This window comes from Schistocerca gregaria, chromosome X, assembly GCF_023897955.1.
Source record: "Schistocerca gregaria isolate iqSchGreg1 chromosome X, iqSchGreg1.2, whole genome shotgun sequence".
Classification (NCBI taxonomy): Eukaryota; Metazoa; Arthropoda; class Insecta; order Orthoptera; family Acrididae; genus Schistocerca; species Schistocerca gregaria.
The window spans coordinates 409,594,858-409,610,178 of record NC_064931.1 but is presented as its reverse complement, the minus strand read 5'-3'; the positions used below and the strand labels follow the sequence as shown (position 1 = coordinate 409,610,178).

Sequence of the window (15,321 nt, the reverse complement as noted above, 5' to 3'; positions counted from 1 at the left end):
CTGGGAGCAATTTGTCTAGCATGTCTGGACAATATGTGATTAGTCGGAACTTCATGATTGGTTCACGCCGATCTCTGTCTTTGATACACCACGACGCAGTCGAAATTATTGTTTCACAGTTCTTGTAGTATGTCGTCGCTTTCAACCCCTGTTCTGTTCCTTATACAATGCAGCTGTAGCTGTGTCATTGCCAACTGTATTGGCGTTCTTGGCCTTTGCTCCTGTACTTTCACTTAGCTTCCATGCTGCATTCGACTCCCTTTACCTAACATAACCAATGCTTTTGTACTTGTTGAGGTTGATGCTAAGTGCATCGAACCCCTGTAGATATTTGTGGAATGTGAGGGCTAGCTTTTGTTATTTCTTTTGGAAAATCAGTGATTATGCACGTATACAAGTAGGCTTCGCTAGACTGGCAACTGTGACTTGATTTTCTGGGGCGTCAATTTCTGTTCTGGACTTGAATTTGTATATGTTGCAGACTAGAGAGCCTGGGGATTTCGCTTCATTGCCACCTCATGGTGTAAATACTTATGGAAATGTGGAGGCATTCACAAACTACTCCAGCCTACTCTACACATGCATGGATTATGGAACAACACAACTGGCCCTGGCGTGGAAAAATCCTTACGATCTGTGAAGACAGAGTTTGCTCTACTGTGTGGTAGTGGAGTGGTTCACGACTTTTAACAGTTTTCGAGACGCTTCGCAAGTGAAGCTTCATGACACTTTTACTTTTTTATCCCTCCACTACACAGGCGTGGTAGGACCTCTCTTGCACTGCCGCTTTGGGCTGACTCACAGTCGTTTTTTCTTGTGCACCGCCTTCCCTTCTTTTCTTCTATGCCTTCTTCTTTCTTCTTCTCTTCCTGCTGCTCCGATGGTAGCTGCTCACGCTTTGGATGCTTCGGTGAGTCTGGTCGACAAGCTGACCACGTTCCACATTTACGCCTGAGCGGTATCTGATGTTTACTATGCCATCCATGCCCACTGTGGCTGTTTTCCCTGGTGGCGGCCGTCCCATGGCGTTTCGTATTAGGTCAGAGACAGTCAGGCGCTTTCCTAGCACTACCGCAATGCTGTAGACTCTTTTTATGCTGTTCGTGACTGCTGCGGCTTCCTCTCGTGGTCGTGTCATTCTTCTGTCCTTCTCAGTTCACTATTTTTTTTAGATGGCTGATGTTGTTCTCTGTCTTGTTCATCACCAGTGTGGCTGTCTCCTTAGGAGGCTGTTGCCACGTGATGCTCCATAAGAGGTTTGATCCCATTAATTACGCCTCTTGTCATCTGAGATTCATTACTGGCGAAGGAAACTTTCTTCTGTTGTTTCTGTAGTAGTTCCAAAGCCGGATTTCACGCTGTACTTAACCCCACATCTTTCCAAGGAGAGTCCTGATCTTGTTTCACAGGAAGAATACATTTATCATTTGTATTTCTTCTGGGTTTTGCTAATCTTAGCAGATACAGGTCCTGCATATGTTAAAAAGCTAGCTTTCAGATCTCTTCTTCTTGCACATCTCACGTTGAATCAGGTTATCTAATGGGTTACACGGCTTTCCAGCTATCCCTGGATGAGTACCTGTCGTTTGTGAACACTCCCTGTAAATGTTATAACTCTGCTGTCAAGCTGTCTCAGTTGGAGAGTGTTATGTTTCGGTGTACAAGTGTTCTCAGCAACACATCCTTCTGTGCTGGGAGATGGCAGCTATCAGCCAGCAGTGTGTGTTAGTTTCCTGTACTTGGATTTCTTGGTCCAGCGGCTGCTCATAAGCCACACATCGCACTGGTAAATACCAAATGATGCCTCGTTTGGTGTAAGGAGCATAAACATTGGACAACTGAACAATGGAAAAACGTTGTGTGGAGTGACGAATCACGAATCACTTACTGTTACTCTTCGTTTTTTTGAAACAGGAGACGCCTATCATAGCTTTCCATAACTATTCCACATTTCAAAGCCAGCCATATCCCAAGTACTGCCTGCAGTTTGTGAAGCTTTGGTTGAAGCATTATGTAAACGTAATTCTTTTATATTATTTAATTGATCATATATTTTTATTTTCATATTAAATTAATCCAAATGATCATTTTCAATAAAGAAAACACTCTCGGCCTCAATGTCACTCACAATTCCATTGTAATAGGGAAATCTGCAATTGTGATCCCCCTGCCTCATCCACATTATTACTGGCCGCTATCTCGTTACCTACATTCATTTCTGCCTCATAGAAAGCGTAGTTTCTCTTTTTTTTCATCACCGCCTTTCCGTAGAACGGCAGCTCACATACTGAGAAGTGAGAGACTTAATTTTTTTCATCGACGTTACTGCTGCTAGTGCCAAGGAACGCAGAATTTTTATGTAGAGTCATGCTTCTCTTTACCATTTTTAAAGCTAGAACTTCTAACATTGCAGATGCACTCATGTGCCTCATACGAGAGTGGCAAGTTTGTTACTGACAGACCAAAACAAACACAAGTGTTGTGTTGTTGCATTTACTGCTAGGAGGGCAGTATATACCTCTTTGATCTGTACCGGCCATTAAAAAGCCAGTAATACACGATGCGCGAAAGCGTACGCCTATGCACCAGCGCCCCTAGCGTGCATACCTGTAACTACATACTGGATCACGTCCGACCTATAACACTGTCCACGCGGGATATTATTAGTGCGCATGCGCAGCAGCAGACGACGATATTCGCGAGCAGCAGACGATACGCGCGGGGAAAGTAAACGTGTGTGCTGTCTTGTAAAGTCGTCCGTTCTACCGCGAGGAACTCAGGAGCGAGTGTATGATATACTGGATACGTTCAAATTATTTCTGTAAGCTCAAGGTTCGTATTTAATAAGAAATTGTTTTCTTTACCATTATTTACTAAGTAATTGTTTTCTCTTTTGTAGGTTACTACTGTTCTGAATTACAGACTCACTATTTTTATGTTACGACACTTGATCGCACTGGTATATGTATATCGAAATTTACATTTATATATCATATTACACATGGAAGATCCACTTGTTTTTGAAGCTATTGCCCTGGCAGTGGCAGTAAATCTTCAGATTAGGGCAGAACGGCGACGAAAACGAAAAGCTAGGCGCTGTTGGGTTCGGCCCTGGCTGAAAAGAAGGGACGAAGTCAGGGGAATATATTCACTTTTAATGAAAGAACTGGGGCCCGAAGATCTGCATGAATTTCGGAACTTCGTTAGGATGGACATGGCCTGTTTCGAGAAGCTGCAGTCTATGGTAGAAGATGGAATCAAAAAGTGTGACACAGTCATGAGGGAGGCTATCTCACCTTCTCGAAGGTAAGAATTGTATGTTTATATGTTTTGTGATCATACCAACCAAGATGTCTCATACAATTTCGTTTCATGCTATGTTACGTTGCAGGCTGGCTGTAACATTACGGTTCCTTGTGACTGGGAAATCTTTTAAGAGTCTGGCTTTCAGCCACAGAATTGCACAGCCTACCATTTCAAAAGTTATTGTGGATGTATGCACTGCAATTTGCGAAACTTTAAAGGACCAATACTTAAAGGTACATTTGTGTTATTTTTTCGAGTTTGGAAGATATATATGTGCCATTCAGACAGTAATTAAGTATATAACATTACAGGAGCCATCAACAGAAGAAGAGTGGAATAAAATTGCCAAAAAATTTGATGAACTGTGGCATTGGTAAGCCACAGAATTAAGTTACATAATATGGAGAAAATCTGACAACAATGAAATGTATTTAAAATGCTTTTAATGAAGTACATCAGACTCAGGTTTAGGCAGCTTTTTATCTCCCACACTGCAAGTCTATGTACTGCTATATAAAACTAATTACTTTTATTTTCAGGCGCAATCGATGGGAAACACATAGAATTTGCCCCATCACGAACTGCTGGCTCAACATACTTCAATTATATAAAAAAATCCACAGTGTTGTTTTACTAGCTATTGTGGACCAGGTACCGATTCTCTTTGATTGACATTGGGTGCAATGGAAGAGTGAGTGATGGTGGGGTGTACACAAACAGCCTGATCAGCAGTGCACTTCGGGAAAACTGGTTGAAGGTACCACAGCAAAAATCACTTCCTGGCACAAACATTGAAGTGCCATATGTGATTCTTGCTGATGATGCCTTTCACCTGGAGCCATATATCACGAAACCCTATAGAGACACTGTCTCTAATGACCTCGTTGTCGACTGGACGTTAAACAACACTAACCTAACCTTATAGAGACTGCCAGAACCAGATTGTCAAGAGGAAGGCAAGTAGTGGAAAACACTTTCGGAATTCTGGCCAACCGCTTCAGAGTTCTTCTCAGTACAATTCGACTACCTGTTGAGAAAGTGGAATTAATTGTTCAGACTTTATGCATACTGCACAACTACTTGATTGAAGAGGCAGACACCACATATCTGACAGCTGCTGATACAGAAAACATAGACTTGTGCACCATAAACAATGGTTCCTGGCGAGGAGAGAAATCTCTCTCTGGCGCACCCCAGCAGAGTGGAAATTGCATGTCACTGTGTGCCAGGGAAGTGCGAGAAAAATTTTGTGAATTCTTTAGTACAACAGATTATGTTTCATGGCAGTGGGAAGCCGTGAAGATGTACAACTTTTAACAGCAATAATGTACAAAAGGCAATCTTTTATTTAAAAATAACTCAAAGAAATGCAATGCCTTAACTTTAAAATCAGTTACAGATTTCTTTACGTATGCCATCCATGATACATTTCATGACATTCAATTTCACGTCAGCCTTAATTGCTGGATTTTCTTTCAATTTCTTCAATTTAGCACCAACATACTGCCCAAACTTGTCATCTTCATTACTGCCACTATTTGAAACTCTAATGTCTCTTAAGACTGACAATGTTGAGGTGGCTAATTCATTCTCAGTGTCCTTCCTACGCCTCTTTCTGACTGAAGCATAAGGCTGCTCACTTAGAGGTGATGGTGTTGACACAGATGTACTGCCCTCTGACAAGTCCACAGTAAATATGTCTTGGGAGTACTGGAAATAGAAAACTGATACAGTATTGTGCTACATATGTGTTACAATATCTAACATTAAAGTGGTTATGTAAACTACAGTGGCCTGTTTAAAGTTCTCTGTGTAAAATATATGTAATGTAAGTAACCTGTATGAAAGTGAAGTACTATTTTGTTGAAGCAAATATATACAATACAATCAAAGTGTTACATTCTTTTGGTCAACAGAGCTTCATGGCTAATGAACTGTCATTGACATACATGAGAATCCTGTTTATGCACTTACATTGCTGTTGTCATCTTCAATATATCCCTCATTCACTATGGTCTCTTCAGTAACTGTGGACACCTCAGTATTCTGAAATAGATGTGTTATTCACTTGTTGCAATTACTATTTACAACTTTTATTTAAATGTAGGTAAATACTTACACAAGAGCCATTGACAGTCGGTCGTGCTACATGGATTTAATGAGAGTGACTGTGGTATCTGAAATATTAAAGGCCCATGTTAGTCTAAAGCAGATTGTGAACCGCTCATAACACTGAAAAATGCGAAAACACATGGTAGTATTAAAGCGTGATTTGTTTTCCAAAATACCATTCACTAATATAAGCATATATACTACTTGAGCTGGAATATCCATCTACAACCTGTAATCAGAATAAGCTGTCTTACAGGAAGCAGAATTCCTACAAAGGAAAGCAACAAAATGTTCGTACTTACCATACGGCTTGGGATATTTGTCACTGTTTTCTTCGGTGTCACGTAGTCCTTCAAAAACTTCAAAGCATTGAACCACCACACAGCAGGCTCGTAAACTTCGCTTGCCCCTGCACCACTATGCTCACTGACTCTAATTTTTTTTTTAGCTCTCCACAAAAGTGCGACCGCAGTGACATGAATCGAGTTTTGCAGTCATCTGTTGCGTTGGGCAAAACTGCGCGAACTTTACTGCCTATCACTGCCAGTTTCTCTTTCCTGGCATTCTGAAATAAAGCAAGAGATGCAATGAAATCAAACGTGAACTTTCGTAAGCTAAGGCATTGATATACGAATCGAAAATAATCGTGTAATATAATATGCATATTACTCAAAAATAAACGATGCCGACGTACCTTATTATGATATAGCGGGTCCTGCGGGTTGTACATACACTTTTCTTCTCTGTACGTCTGAATGAGGATGCTTAAAGCCTGTTTGTTCCTTTCCATTTCTAGAATATAAAGCAATAAATAGAACAATAAGCGTTCACAAACAGCTAGTATAAAAGAAAAACAACTGACAAAAAGTACTATTTTTTACTGCATTTATGAAAACCAACTTACTGAAAAATATGCAGAAAATCTCCAAAACGAAAAACTGTAATTTGCCTCTACACACCCAACCATACACAAAGAACAAGCAGAAAGCACTGTGGTACTCGCTTCTGCGGATGCGCAAGTTTCGCAGCCTAGTGCGCATGCGCGGGTTGACGGGAATTTAGAATTGCTCTCTATTCCGGCGCGCGGATAATGTGTCTGCTAATTTTCGTAGCTTCACCCGTTCTACCGCTAGATGGCTGTCGCGACAGATCAGTACCGTTCGCGGCGGACCGTCGTGTAATACCGGCTTACAGTGTCATAGCAGCATCGGTATTTCATAAACCATTCTAAAATGCTTCATTCCGCTCTAATTGCACATTTCTCTGAAGTACCTGATATTCAGCTTTTCATGTGGTTCTCGTGATGCCAATTTTCTTGAAGGTCCAGTACTGTATTCTCATGTTTGGTTCTTTATAGGTATAACATCATTCGTCCCAGAAAATGAAAATTTGCACTTTAAATTGAACGAGGTTGAAAGCAGCCAATAGCGCGGAATGAAACACTTCGTTTCAAATAAACTAACTGCCTCGGCGGAAAAAATTAACTGAAGCAAATTTCTCTATAAAACAGACAGAAATAGCTTCATTAAGACATTAATGGTTGATTGCTAATAACGTGGAAATAATATAAAATCATAAAATTGAAACTACTAACTTATTTTGGTCTTTCATGGTTATGAGAATGTATATTAATTCACTTGATGGCTCCCGGCCACAGAAATCTGTTTCGTTTTCATTTGACGTGGGAGCTGTAAACGAAGACCCACTATAACTCGGCTTGCTCTGCGCATGCGCGAATCTGGCAACTTGGGCGCGCCAGGAAAATTTTTCCGGGCAGCTTCTGGCTACTTGCTGCTACTGCTCATACACCAAACAGCCACGCTCCAAGTAGCCAGAAGCGGGAGGGAGGCACAGCTCATACGCGAATTCAGCTCTGCGCATGCGCACGAGCCCGCTGGCAACTGCTCATACGAAGCTGGTAGCTTCGACAAAGCTGTGAACACTGGTTTGTGTTGCCAACTTTGGAATCCAGTTACTAACCGAACATGTTTGCAACGCACTACAAACGTGCCTTCATTCAATAATAAGTTGAAAACTGTGATAACACAAGTAAAATTGGCACATAGTCCAACTTTCACAAAACATATTATCACGCGCCACCTACGAAGACTTAAGTAATACCGGCAGTTGGTGTCTTCAATAAATAACTTGATCGTGTGTGGCATTCCTGTTTCGTTTGTTTACAAACATGAAATTCTATTAAAAAAAAGGCCATGCAGACGTGTTTTTAACCTTGTCAAAATTATTTGCAAATGCGGGTTCTGTGATGCTAAATCTACTGTGAGCTACTACACTTTGTGCTTAATGATACACTGTCACTTCATTACCAATGCACCGTTCTTCTTTCTTGCATAGTTAGGCAGTGGGATTGTTTTTACTCATTACGATTTTCACCAGTTTATGTACATATTTAGATGATATGCTACTTTGGCGTTAACAATTTTTACTTTAAATTTTATTACGAATATTGGAATATTCAAGAAGATGGGCGAACCCCGCATTACTTTTGAGTCGCTGTACATCAATACGGATGTAACGTGTGTGAAATGTTACGGAGATTACGTACTGACAGGTAATTATCTCTCTCTCATTGACATTTACTTGATGGGCTGCATGACAACGGTTAACACGAGTTGTCTGCCTTGCATATTTGTTTCAGTCTTTCCAGCATTGAATCCAGCTGTAATTGAAGTTTTCATATTATAAATAAAGTGCTTTGAATGTTGACTAGTAGAATTTAATGCTCATGTGGGTAGGAATAATATGCTGGGAAACTTTGGCATCTATTAATTTAATATTTGTGAATCAAATTAACAATGTTTAGTAGTAAGTGTGTAAGACATCCCAAAGCTTTCCAGAAAACCAGAAATGTTTTGATTAGTAACATGAAATAAATTCTTAATGGGTTAGATTTTGGGTGCGACAATCATAATCTCCCTGGCAAATTTCCTTTATCACTGCCACTTAAATATTCGGTTGCTGCATTGTTACATCTATTAGGTGAGCAACGTCAGTCTTTTTAGATTAATAATTTTAATTATATTGTTCAGTGTTTCTGTATATGCCCATTGTAATCAATACGACTGCTTCCCTTGGATTATTTCGTATGACTTTTGAATGTTAATTTGTGAAGAAAATTATTGCATTTACTCGATTTGCTAGGTCAGTTGCTCCTGCATTTTGTACACAAGGCCAAGTAAAATTGTATGAGGTGTAAGTCTTACCTTCTGCACTGGTATAAGAATCAAGGATATCATGACTAGAGACAAACACAATAGAATTTCCATGAGGAAATACAGAAATATTTGAACATTGTAATCTGAAAGCATTACTTGCATTGACATTTGACAGATAGTGGATTCTGGTTTCTCACCAAAAAAGTACCCAGTTGTCACTTTTTTGAGAATTCTGGTTTTGCCTTTTCACAAGAGGCTGACAATTCACTTTACTTTTTGTCACAGCCTCTGTAGTACCTCCCTCCTGTGGTTAGTGGTGAGCTGTACACATGTGGGTAGTTACCTCATGTACATACACCTTCATTAAACTTTCTGCACATTTGATAATGTTGGTTTCTGATGGCTGTAGCTAGATGAAACCAAAGTGGTATGGATCATGGTCCTATCTTTTCAAATGGTTAACAGCAGGTATCAGCCAATGCTTCATATTTCAACACTTGACTGTATTTGGCTGGATTCTGTGGACAGTCAGCCTGTTCTTAAAAATCATTTCAAAAGAGTACAGCACATTCCAAACATTTAAGTTCAACATTACAAGGAGAGTAGACGATTTTAAATAAAAAATTTCAAAATGAGCTAATAATTTGAAATGAATATTCAGGTGATCATCATCAGTCAGTTTACTCATTGCTGAGTGTCATGATCTCATTTCTCCATTTACTAAGTACCTGAATCTTCAACTAGATATCTCCATCCACAGTGATCTTCAGCTCTTATTAATATGTTTTGAAATGGTAGGCCAATTCTTTGCTTGACCTAACCATCTACTTGCTCCTCTGCCTCGTATTCTTTTATCTTCAATTTTACCTTGCCAGAGGGATCTTTTCTTACTATCCCCTTCTCTTCTCAAAATGTGTCCAACAGAGTGGAAGAATCTTTGGCTGACATGGGAAGGTAAACTTTTTGTAATGCTAAGTTCTTCAATGGTGGTCTCTCGCAATATTTTGGAAAATATATGCGTTATTTCAATTTTTAAGAAACTAGTTAAAGCGACATATGAAATGAAAGGTTAATATACATATTTTCCAAATATAACAAAAATAACTACAAGAAATTCATGTACCAAGATTGGTGTAACAGCAAACATGAAAACTGCAAAATTTCTGTTAGGCATGTGGCATTAATCCTTTTTTTCTTCCCGGAGCAAGAGGAAAGTATTTCCCAAAGTATTTAGAATTGATAGTTGCACCTACAATCTAGGAATAATACCTGGAAACATTGCCCAAATTATTAAAAATGGATGCCAACAATATGTTTGGACATACAGTTCTAGTCGTATGCCTAACAAACTGTGCCTTCTGGATCGAGAACTTCTGTTCTCTGATTTCATCAATGACTGAGACCTCGAACAAACAGTTCTCATCTAATTTTGTTTGTTACTGGATTTGGGGTGTAGCATTATGTAAGTTTCATGTTGTTAGGCATGGGACAAGCCTGATCTTTCTTCCAAATATTGACAAAATCTAGTGGCCATCTCTCGTACAACTGGGATAAATTTGGAGAAAGAAGTTAGCAGGTGAGTCAGTAAATCATTGTAAGGTGAAGAAGTAAGAGAGAGGCAGAGATGTTTGCCAAAAGAAGAAAAGCAGTGTGACATTGTTGAGGTAAGGAAGAGCAACATAAGAGCTGCAGGAAAGGAACTTCGTCAGCGAAGGTGAGAAGAACTTAAAAAGCAGCAACAAGATACAAATGTTCATTAAATTTCTCCTCGAGTATTGGGAAAAGCAGTCTGCAGAGCTAAAAAAAGCACTGCCAATGTAACACAATAAACAGGCAGTGGCATAACAGCAAATCTACTGCAAACTGACACCAACAAGAAAAGGAAATAATTGTTGATGAAACATCATGAAAGGAAAGACCTGATAACCCTGTATGTTATCTGTGATGTGATTAAGGCTTTTTATATATGTGATATTAGCAGCTATCAATTCTGAGTCTAATACAGGCCTTTTTATCATAGTTGTTAGGTATGCCAAATGTAGAAGATGAGATTGAGGAGACGAACTTACAGTGCCATCTTTGTGTGGCCAGATGACAGGCATGAATATGTTCTGAAAGGAGGGATGAACTGAGTTATGCTTGTTAGGATTTCTGAGAACAATTTGTGTTAAGTACTAGGTTTGGATATACTGTTACCTTCTTTGGTATTTAATGTCTATTTATGAATGTAGCCTTAAGTATACAGTTGTCTTGTTTGATAGTTAATGTACGTTTGTGATTGTAGAAATGTGGAGTAATTGTGTACCTCCCTGCAACAACTTTTTGGGCAGTGTAAGTACCATCATGGGGTTGTCTACTAATTTCATGGAATAAATAAGTCTTTACTCTTGCTTCATAGTGTTCTTTTGGTAAATTTCAATCACTTTTAAGCTCTATTGTAACTAAATTTCTTATGGACTAAGTATCATATGCTTAACAGTCACATAAGTAACAAACCCGTGCATGGCTAGCACAAATATAGAAATAAAGTGTCATTACCATGCAATCATAATGAAAGGATATGGCTACCAGTGAAAATATTATACATAAAATTTGTTACAAAACTTCAGAAGATTTTCTAAAATTCCATAAATGTTTTTTTCTGTTCTTTTCTCTGTCACATGCTTCACAGGAGTAAACTAATTTGTGTTACTTACAAAAATAAAATTATACCTAGTCATTAGTAGTTATTCTGACTGTATGAGTTGCTATAATTATTTGTAAATTAAAAGTTACATGACAACTATTAATCAGCAGGAGAACTGGTAAATTTAACTTTAAAATGTCACACACTCAGGAAGGAAAAAAAAATTATATATATATATATATATATATATATATATATATATATATATATATATATATATATATATATATATATATATATATATATATATATAACTGTGAAACACACTGGTTCTTCTTTGTGTCCATAGTATGCATAACCTCTTCTGCCAACACCACATCTCAAAGGCATTAACTAGGAGCTTGCCACTAGCTTACACAGTCCATGTCTTGCATGTGTGCAAGAACAAAAGAAACACCAGTGATTCCACCAAGTGCATCTTCGTTGTTTTGGATGATACCTGGTCCTGCATGTACATGGCATAGCTCCATGCAGTATATCAAATCAGAATTTCAAAGCAGTGCATTCAATTAACAATATAAATACTGCCAATTTTTGGGAAAGACTAAAGGAGCTAGACTGGGATGAAGTGTACATGGAACCCCATGCAAACTTGAAATATAACTTATTTCACGATACATTTTTAAGGGTATTTGAAAATTGTTTTCCCAAGAAAACAGTGAAACATAATTCCAAGAAAACATATAAAAAACCTTGGCTAACTAAAGGAATAAGAATATTTGCAACCGTAAAAGAGAACTGTATCTAACAGCAAGAGGGAGTACTGACCCCGAAATTGTTCAATATTATAAAAACTATTGTGCGGTACTAAGAAAAGTTATGAAAAAGTCCAGAAGCATGTGTATCATGTCTGAGATCAGTAACTCTGATAATAAAATTAAACCAATTTGGAATATTATTGAAAGGGAAACAGGGCAACCAAGAGCACAGGAAGACTTTAGTGCCATAAAACTGAATGACAAGTGTACTAACAAACAATCTGAAATTGGAAATATTTTCAATAATCATTTTTTAAATGTTGTGGATAAAGTACGATCTAGATCTTCACTAGAAGAGCCAAGACTTCTAATAGAAGAGGCCATACCTGTGCAGTTTGAAACAACTGTATTTCCACGAACCTCTCCCTCTGAAATCAGTAAAATAATAAACTCACTGAAAAGTAAAAGCTCTTACGGAATTGATGGCATTTCCAGCAAGATATTTAAAGCTTGTTCCCCACAGATAAGTAGGATTCTCAGCCACATATGTAATACCTCTTTGGAGCAGTGTGTTTTCCCCGATAGACTGAAATATGCCATTGTAAAACCATTGCATAAAAAGGGGGATACGTCGGATGTCAACAACTATCGCCCAATCTCTTTTCTGACAGCTCTATCAAATTTTTTTGAGAAAGTAATGTATTCAAGAGTAGCCTCCCATATATGTAAAAATAAAGTACTAACAAAATGTCAGTTTGGTTTTCAGAAAGGCTTTTCAACAGAAAATGCTATATACGCTTTCACTGACCAAATATTAAATGCTCTGAATAACCGGACATCACCCATTGGTATTTTTTGTGATCTCTCAAAGGCCTTTGCTGTGTAAATCATGGAATTCTTTTAGATAAGCTAAATCATTATGGTTTGAGGGGGCAGTGCACAAATGGTTTAATTCATACTTAACTGGAAGAATGCAGAAAGTTGAAATAAGTGGTTCATGTAATGTTAATACAACAGCTGATTCCTCAAACGGGGGGGGGGGGGGGGGGGGGGGGGCGGCGCTATCAAGCACGGGGTCCTACAGGGTTCGGTCTTAGGTCCTTTACTGTTCTTGATATACGTTAATGACTTACCATTCCATATTGATGAAGATGCAAAGTTAGTTCTTTTTGCTGATGATACAAGTATAGTAATAACATCCAAAAACCAAGAACTAAGTGATGTAATTGTAAATGATGTTTTTCATAAAATTATTAAGTGGTTCTCAGCAAACGGACTCTCTTTAAATTTTGATAAAACACAGTATATACAGTTCCGTACAGTAAATGGCACAACTCCAGTAATAAATATAGACTTTGAACAGAAGTCTACAGCTAAGGTAGAATTTTCAAAATTTTTATGTGTGTCCATTGATGAGAGGTTAAACTGGAAGCAACACATTGATGGTCTGCTGAAACGTCTGAGTTCGGCTACGTATGCTATTAGGGTTACTACAAATTTTGGTGATAAGAATCTCAGTAAATTAGCTTACTATGCCTACTTTCATTCACTGCTTTCGTATGGTATCATATTCTGTGGTAATTCATCGTTGAGTAGAAAAGTATTCATTGCTCAAAAACGTGTAATCAGAATAATTGCTGGAGCCCACCCACGGTCATCTTGCAGACATCTATTTAAGGATCTAGGGATCCTCACAGTAACCTCACAGTATATATATTCACTTATGAAATTTGTTGTTAATAATCCAGGCCAGTTCAAAAGTAATAGCAGTGTGCATAGCTATAACACCAGGAGAAAGGATGATCTTCACTATGCGGGGTTAAATCTGACTTTGGCACAGAAGGGTGTAAATTATGCTGCCACAAAAGTCTTTGGTCACCTACCAAACAGCATCAAAAGCCTGACAGCTAGTCAACCAACATTTAAAAATAAATTAAAAGAATTTCTAGATGACAATTCCTTCTACTCATTGGCTGAATTTTTAGATATAAATTAAGGGAGGGGGAAAAAACTAACTTAAGCATTAGTGTCATGCAATATTTTGTGTAATGTAATATCTTGTACAGACATCTTTCATTAACCTGACACGTTCCACATCATTACGAAGTGTCGTATTCATGATCTATGGAACAAGTATTAATCTAATCTAATCCTGCTAGATCTTAGTGAGTTTGACCATTGTGGCATTTTCAAGGATGATTCATCATTTTATTAATGTATCACACTTTCCTGTGTCATTGATAAGTGATCCTAGATACACACAATCATTCACTACCTTCAGATCCTTTAAGCAAGTTGTAAGTTGATTTAATCTAAATCACAGTGACTGAGATCCATTAGTTTGGGCTTTTTATGTTTATCTCTAGACCAGAAAGTAAACTAATAGTCTTCACTCTGGAGATCAGATCAGTAGGTTTCTCCTCATTTCCTGTAATTAGTTTTGTATCATTTGCAAAGTGTAGTTTGTTGATTTTCCTGCTGCCAATTGAAATTGCACCAACCCAGCCATCCTGATGGTATAGAGCTGACGAGACAGTGTGCAGCCTTGTCCAACTCCATTTGTCACATCAAAAGAGTCCAAGTATTCACCATCCACCTTTATGGTCACAGAATGACTGTTCTACAGACATCTTAATAATGATGCTACATGTTTTGGAATTCCAAATTCACTGCGCAGATAACTAGTTCCACATGACACAGTCAAAATCTTTTTATAATCTAGGAAACAAAGAAAAGTTGGTATACAGATCTTGATACATTTTTCAAATATCTGCCTCAAATTCATGGATTGCCTCTCAAGTATGCGTACTTTCCTCTCCCATCACAGTCAACATTTCTTTGGAAACATGATCTGTACCAGGGGCTTCATTGTTTTTCAAATGATTGAAGGCATTCTCAAGGTCACAGGGTAGAATATCAGCTTTTGTGTCTAATTTTGTGCAAATGTTCTCTTCCTTGATGTAATGTACTTTGCAATATTCTGCAGTATTGTCTCCATCTAAGTATTACTTATTTCTTGTCACCAGTAAGATTGCCATTTACATCTGCTATCACCCATGTGCATGCTTTTAATTCTCGTGTGATCCTGTTTATCTTCTTGAAGAAGTCGTGCATTTGATTTAGCTCCTATGCTGGTCTATTATATCATGAATATAGGTGGTATTCTGTGTCTTGTAACTTTTGCAGTTGTGCCAAAGTACTTTATGTGCTTGTGCCAAAGTACTTTGTGTGCTTCTTCATCTTGAGCAGCTTGTATGGCATGCTACTTCAGTGTGGTCCTTTCCTAGATCAATAATAGAATAGTGTTCAGAATCCAGTGATGCTTACTTTAGGGATGTTAGTA

At 38.2% G+C, this 15,321-nt stretch overlaps 2 protein-coding genes across 6 annotated transcripts in view; one reads left to right on the top strand and one right to left on the bottom strand.

The window, feature by feature from the left end:
* Positions 1-4,634: 4,634 nt before the first annotated feature.
* Positions 4,635-15,321, bottom strand: part of LOC126298611 (uncharacterized) — a 48,584-nt gene continuing 37,897 nt past the window's right edge. Inside the window, exons 1-5 of one of the 3 annotated variants that reach the window (XR_007552629.1) lie at positions 6,323-6,404; positions 6,113-6,210; positions 5,721-5,983; positions 5,281-5,483; positions 4,635-5,016 (exon numbers count right to left, since the gene is read on the bottom strand). Coding sequence is in view for 2 of the 3 variants with exons in the window: in XM_049990018.1 (XP_049845975.1) it covers positions 5,780-5,983; positions 6,113-6,210 (302 nt within the window). In the remaining variant the exon portion in view is untranslated. Of the gene's footprint in view, positions 5,017-5,280; positions 5,484-5,720; positions 5,984-6,112; positions 6,211-6,322; positions 6,405-15,321 lie in introns of those variants that run through there. The other 2 variants (XM_049990018.1, XM_049990017.1) reach the window with 2 other exon arrangements.
* LOC126298610 (WD repeat-containing protein 6) overlaps positions 7,346-15,321 on the top strand; it is a 268,743-nt gene continuing 260,767 nt past the window's right edge. Inside the window, exon 1 of one of the 3 annotated variants that reach the window (XM_049990014.1) lies at positions 7,346-7,990. In XM_049990014.1, the coding sequence (XP_049845971.1) occupies positions 7,903-7,990 (88 nt within the window). In that variant the 5' untranslated portion in view covers positions 7,346-7,902. The remainder of the gene's footprint in view (positions 7,991-15,321) is intronic. The other 2 variants (XM_049990016.1, XM_049990015.1) reach the window with 2 other exon arrangements.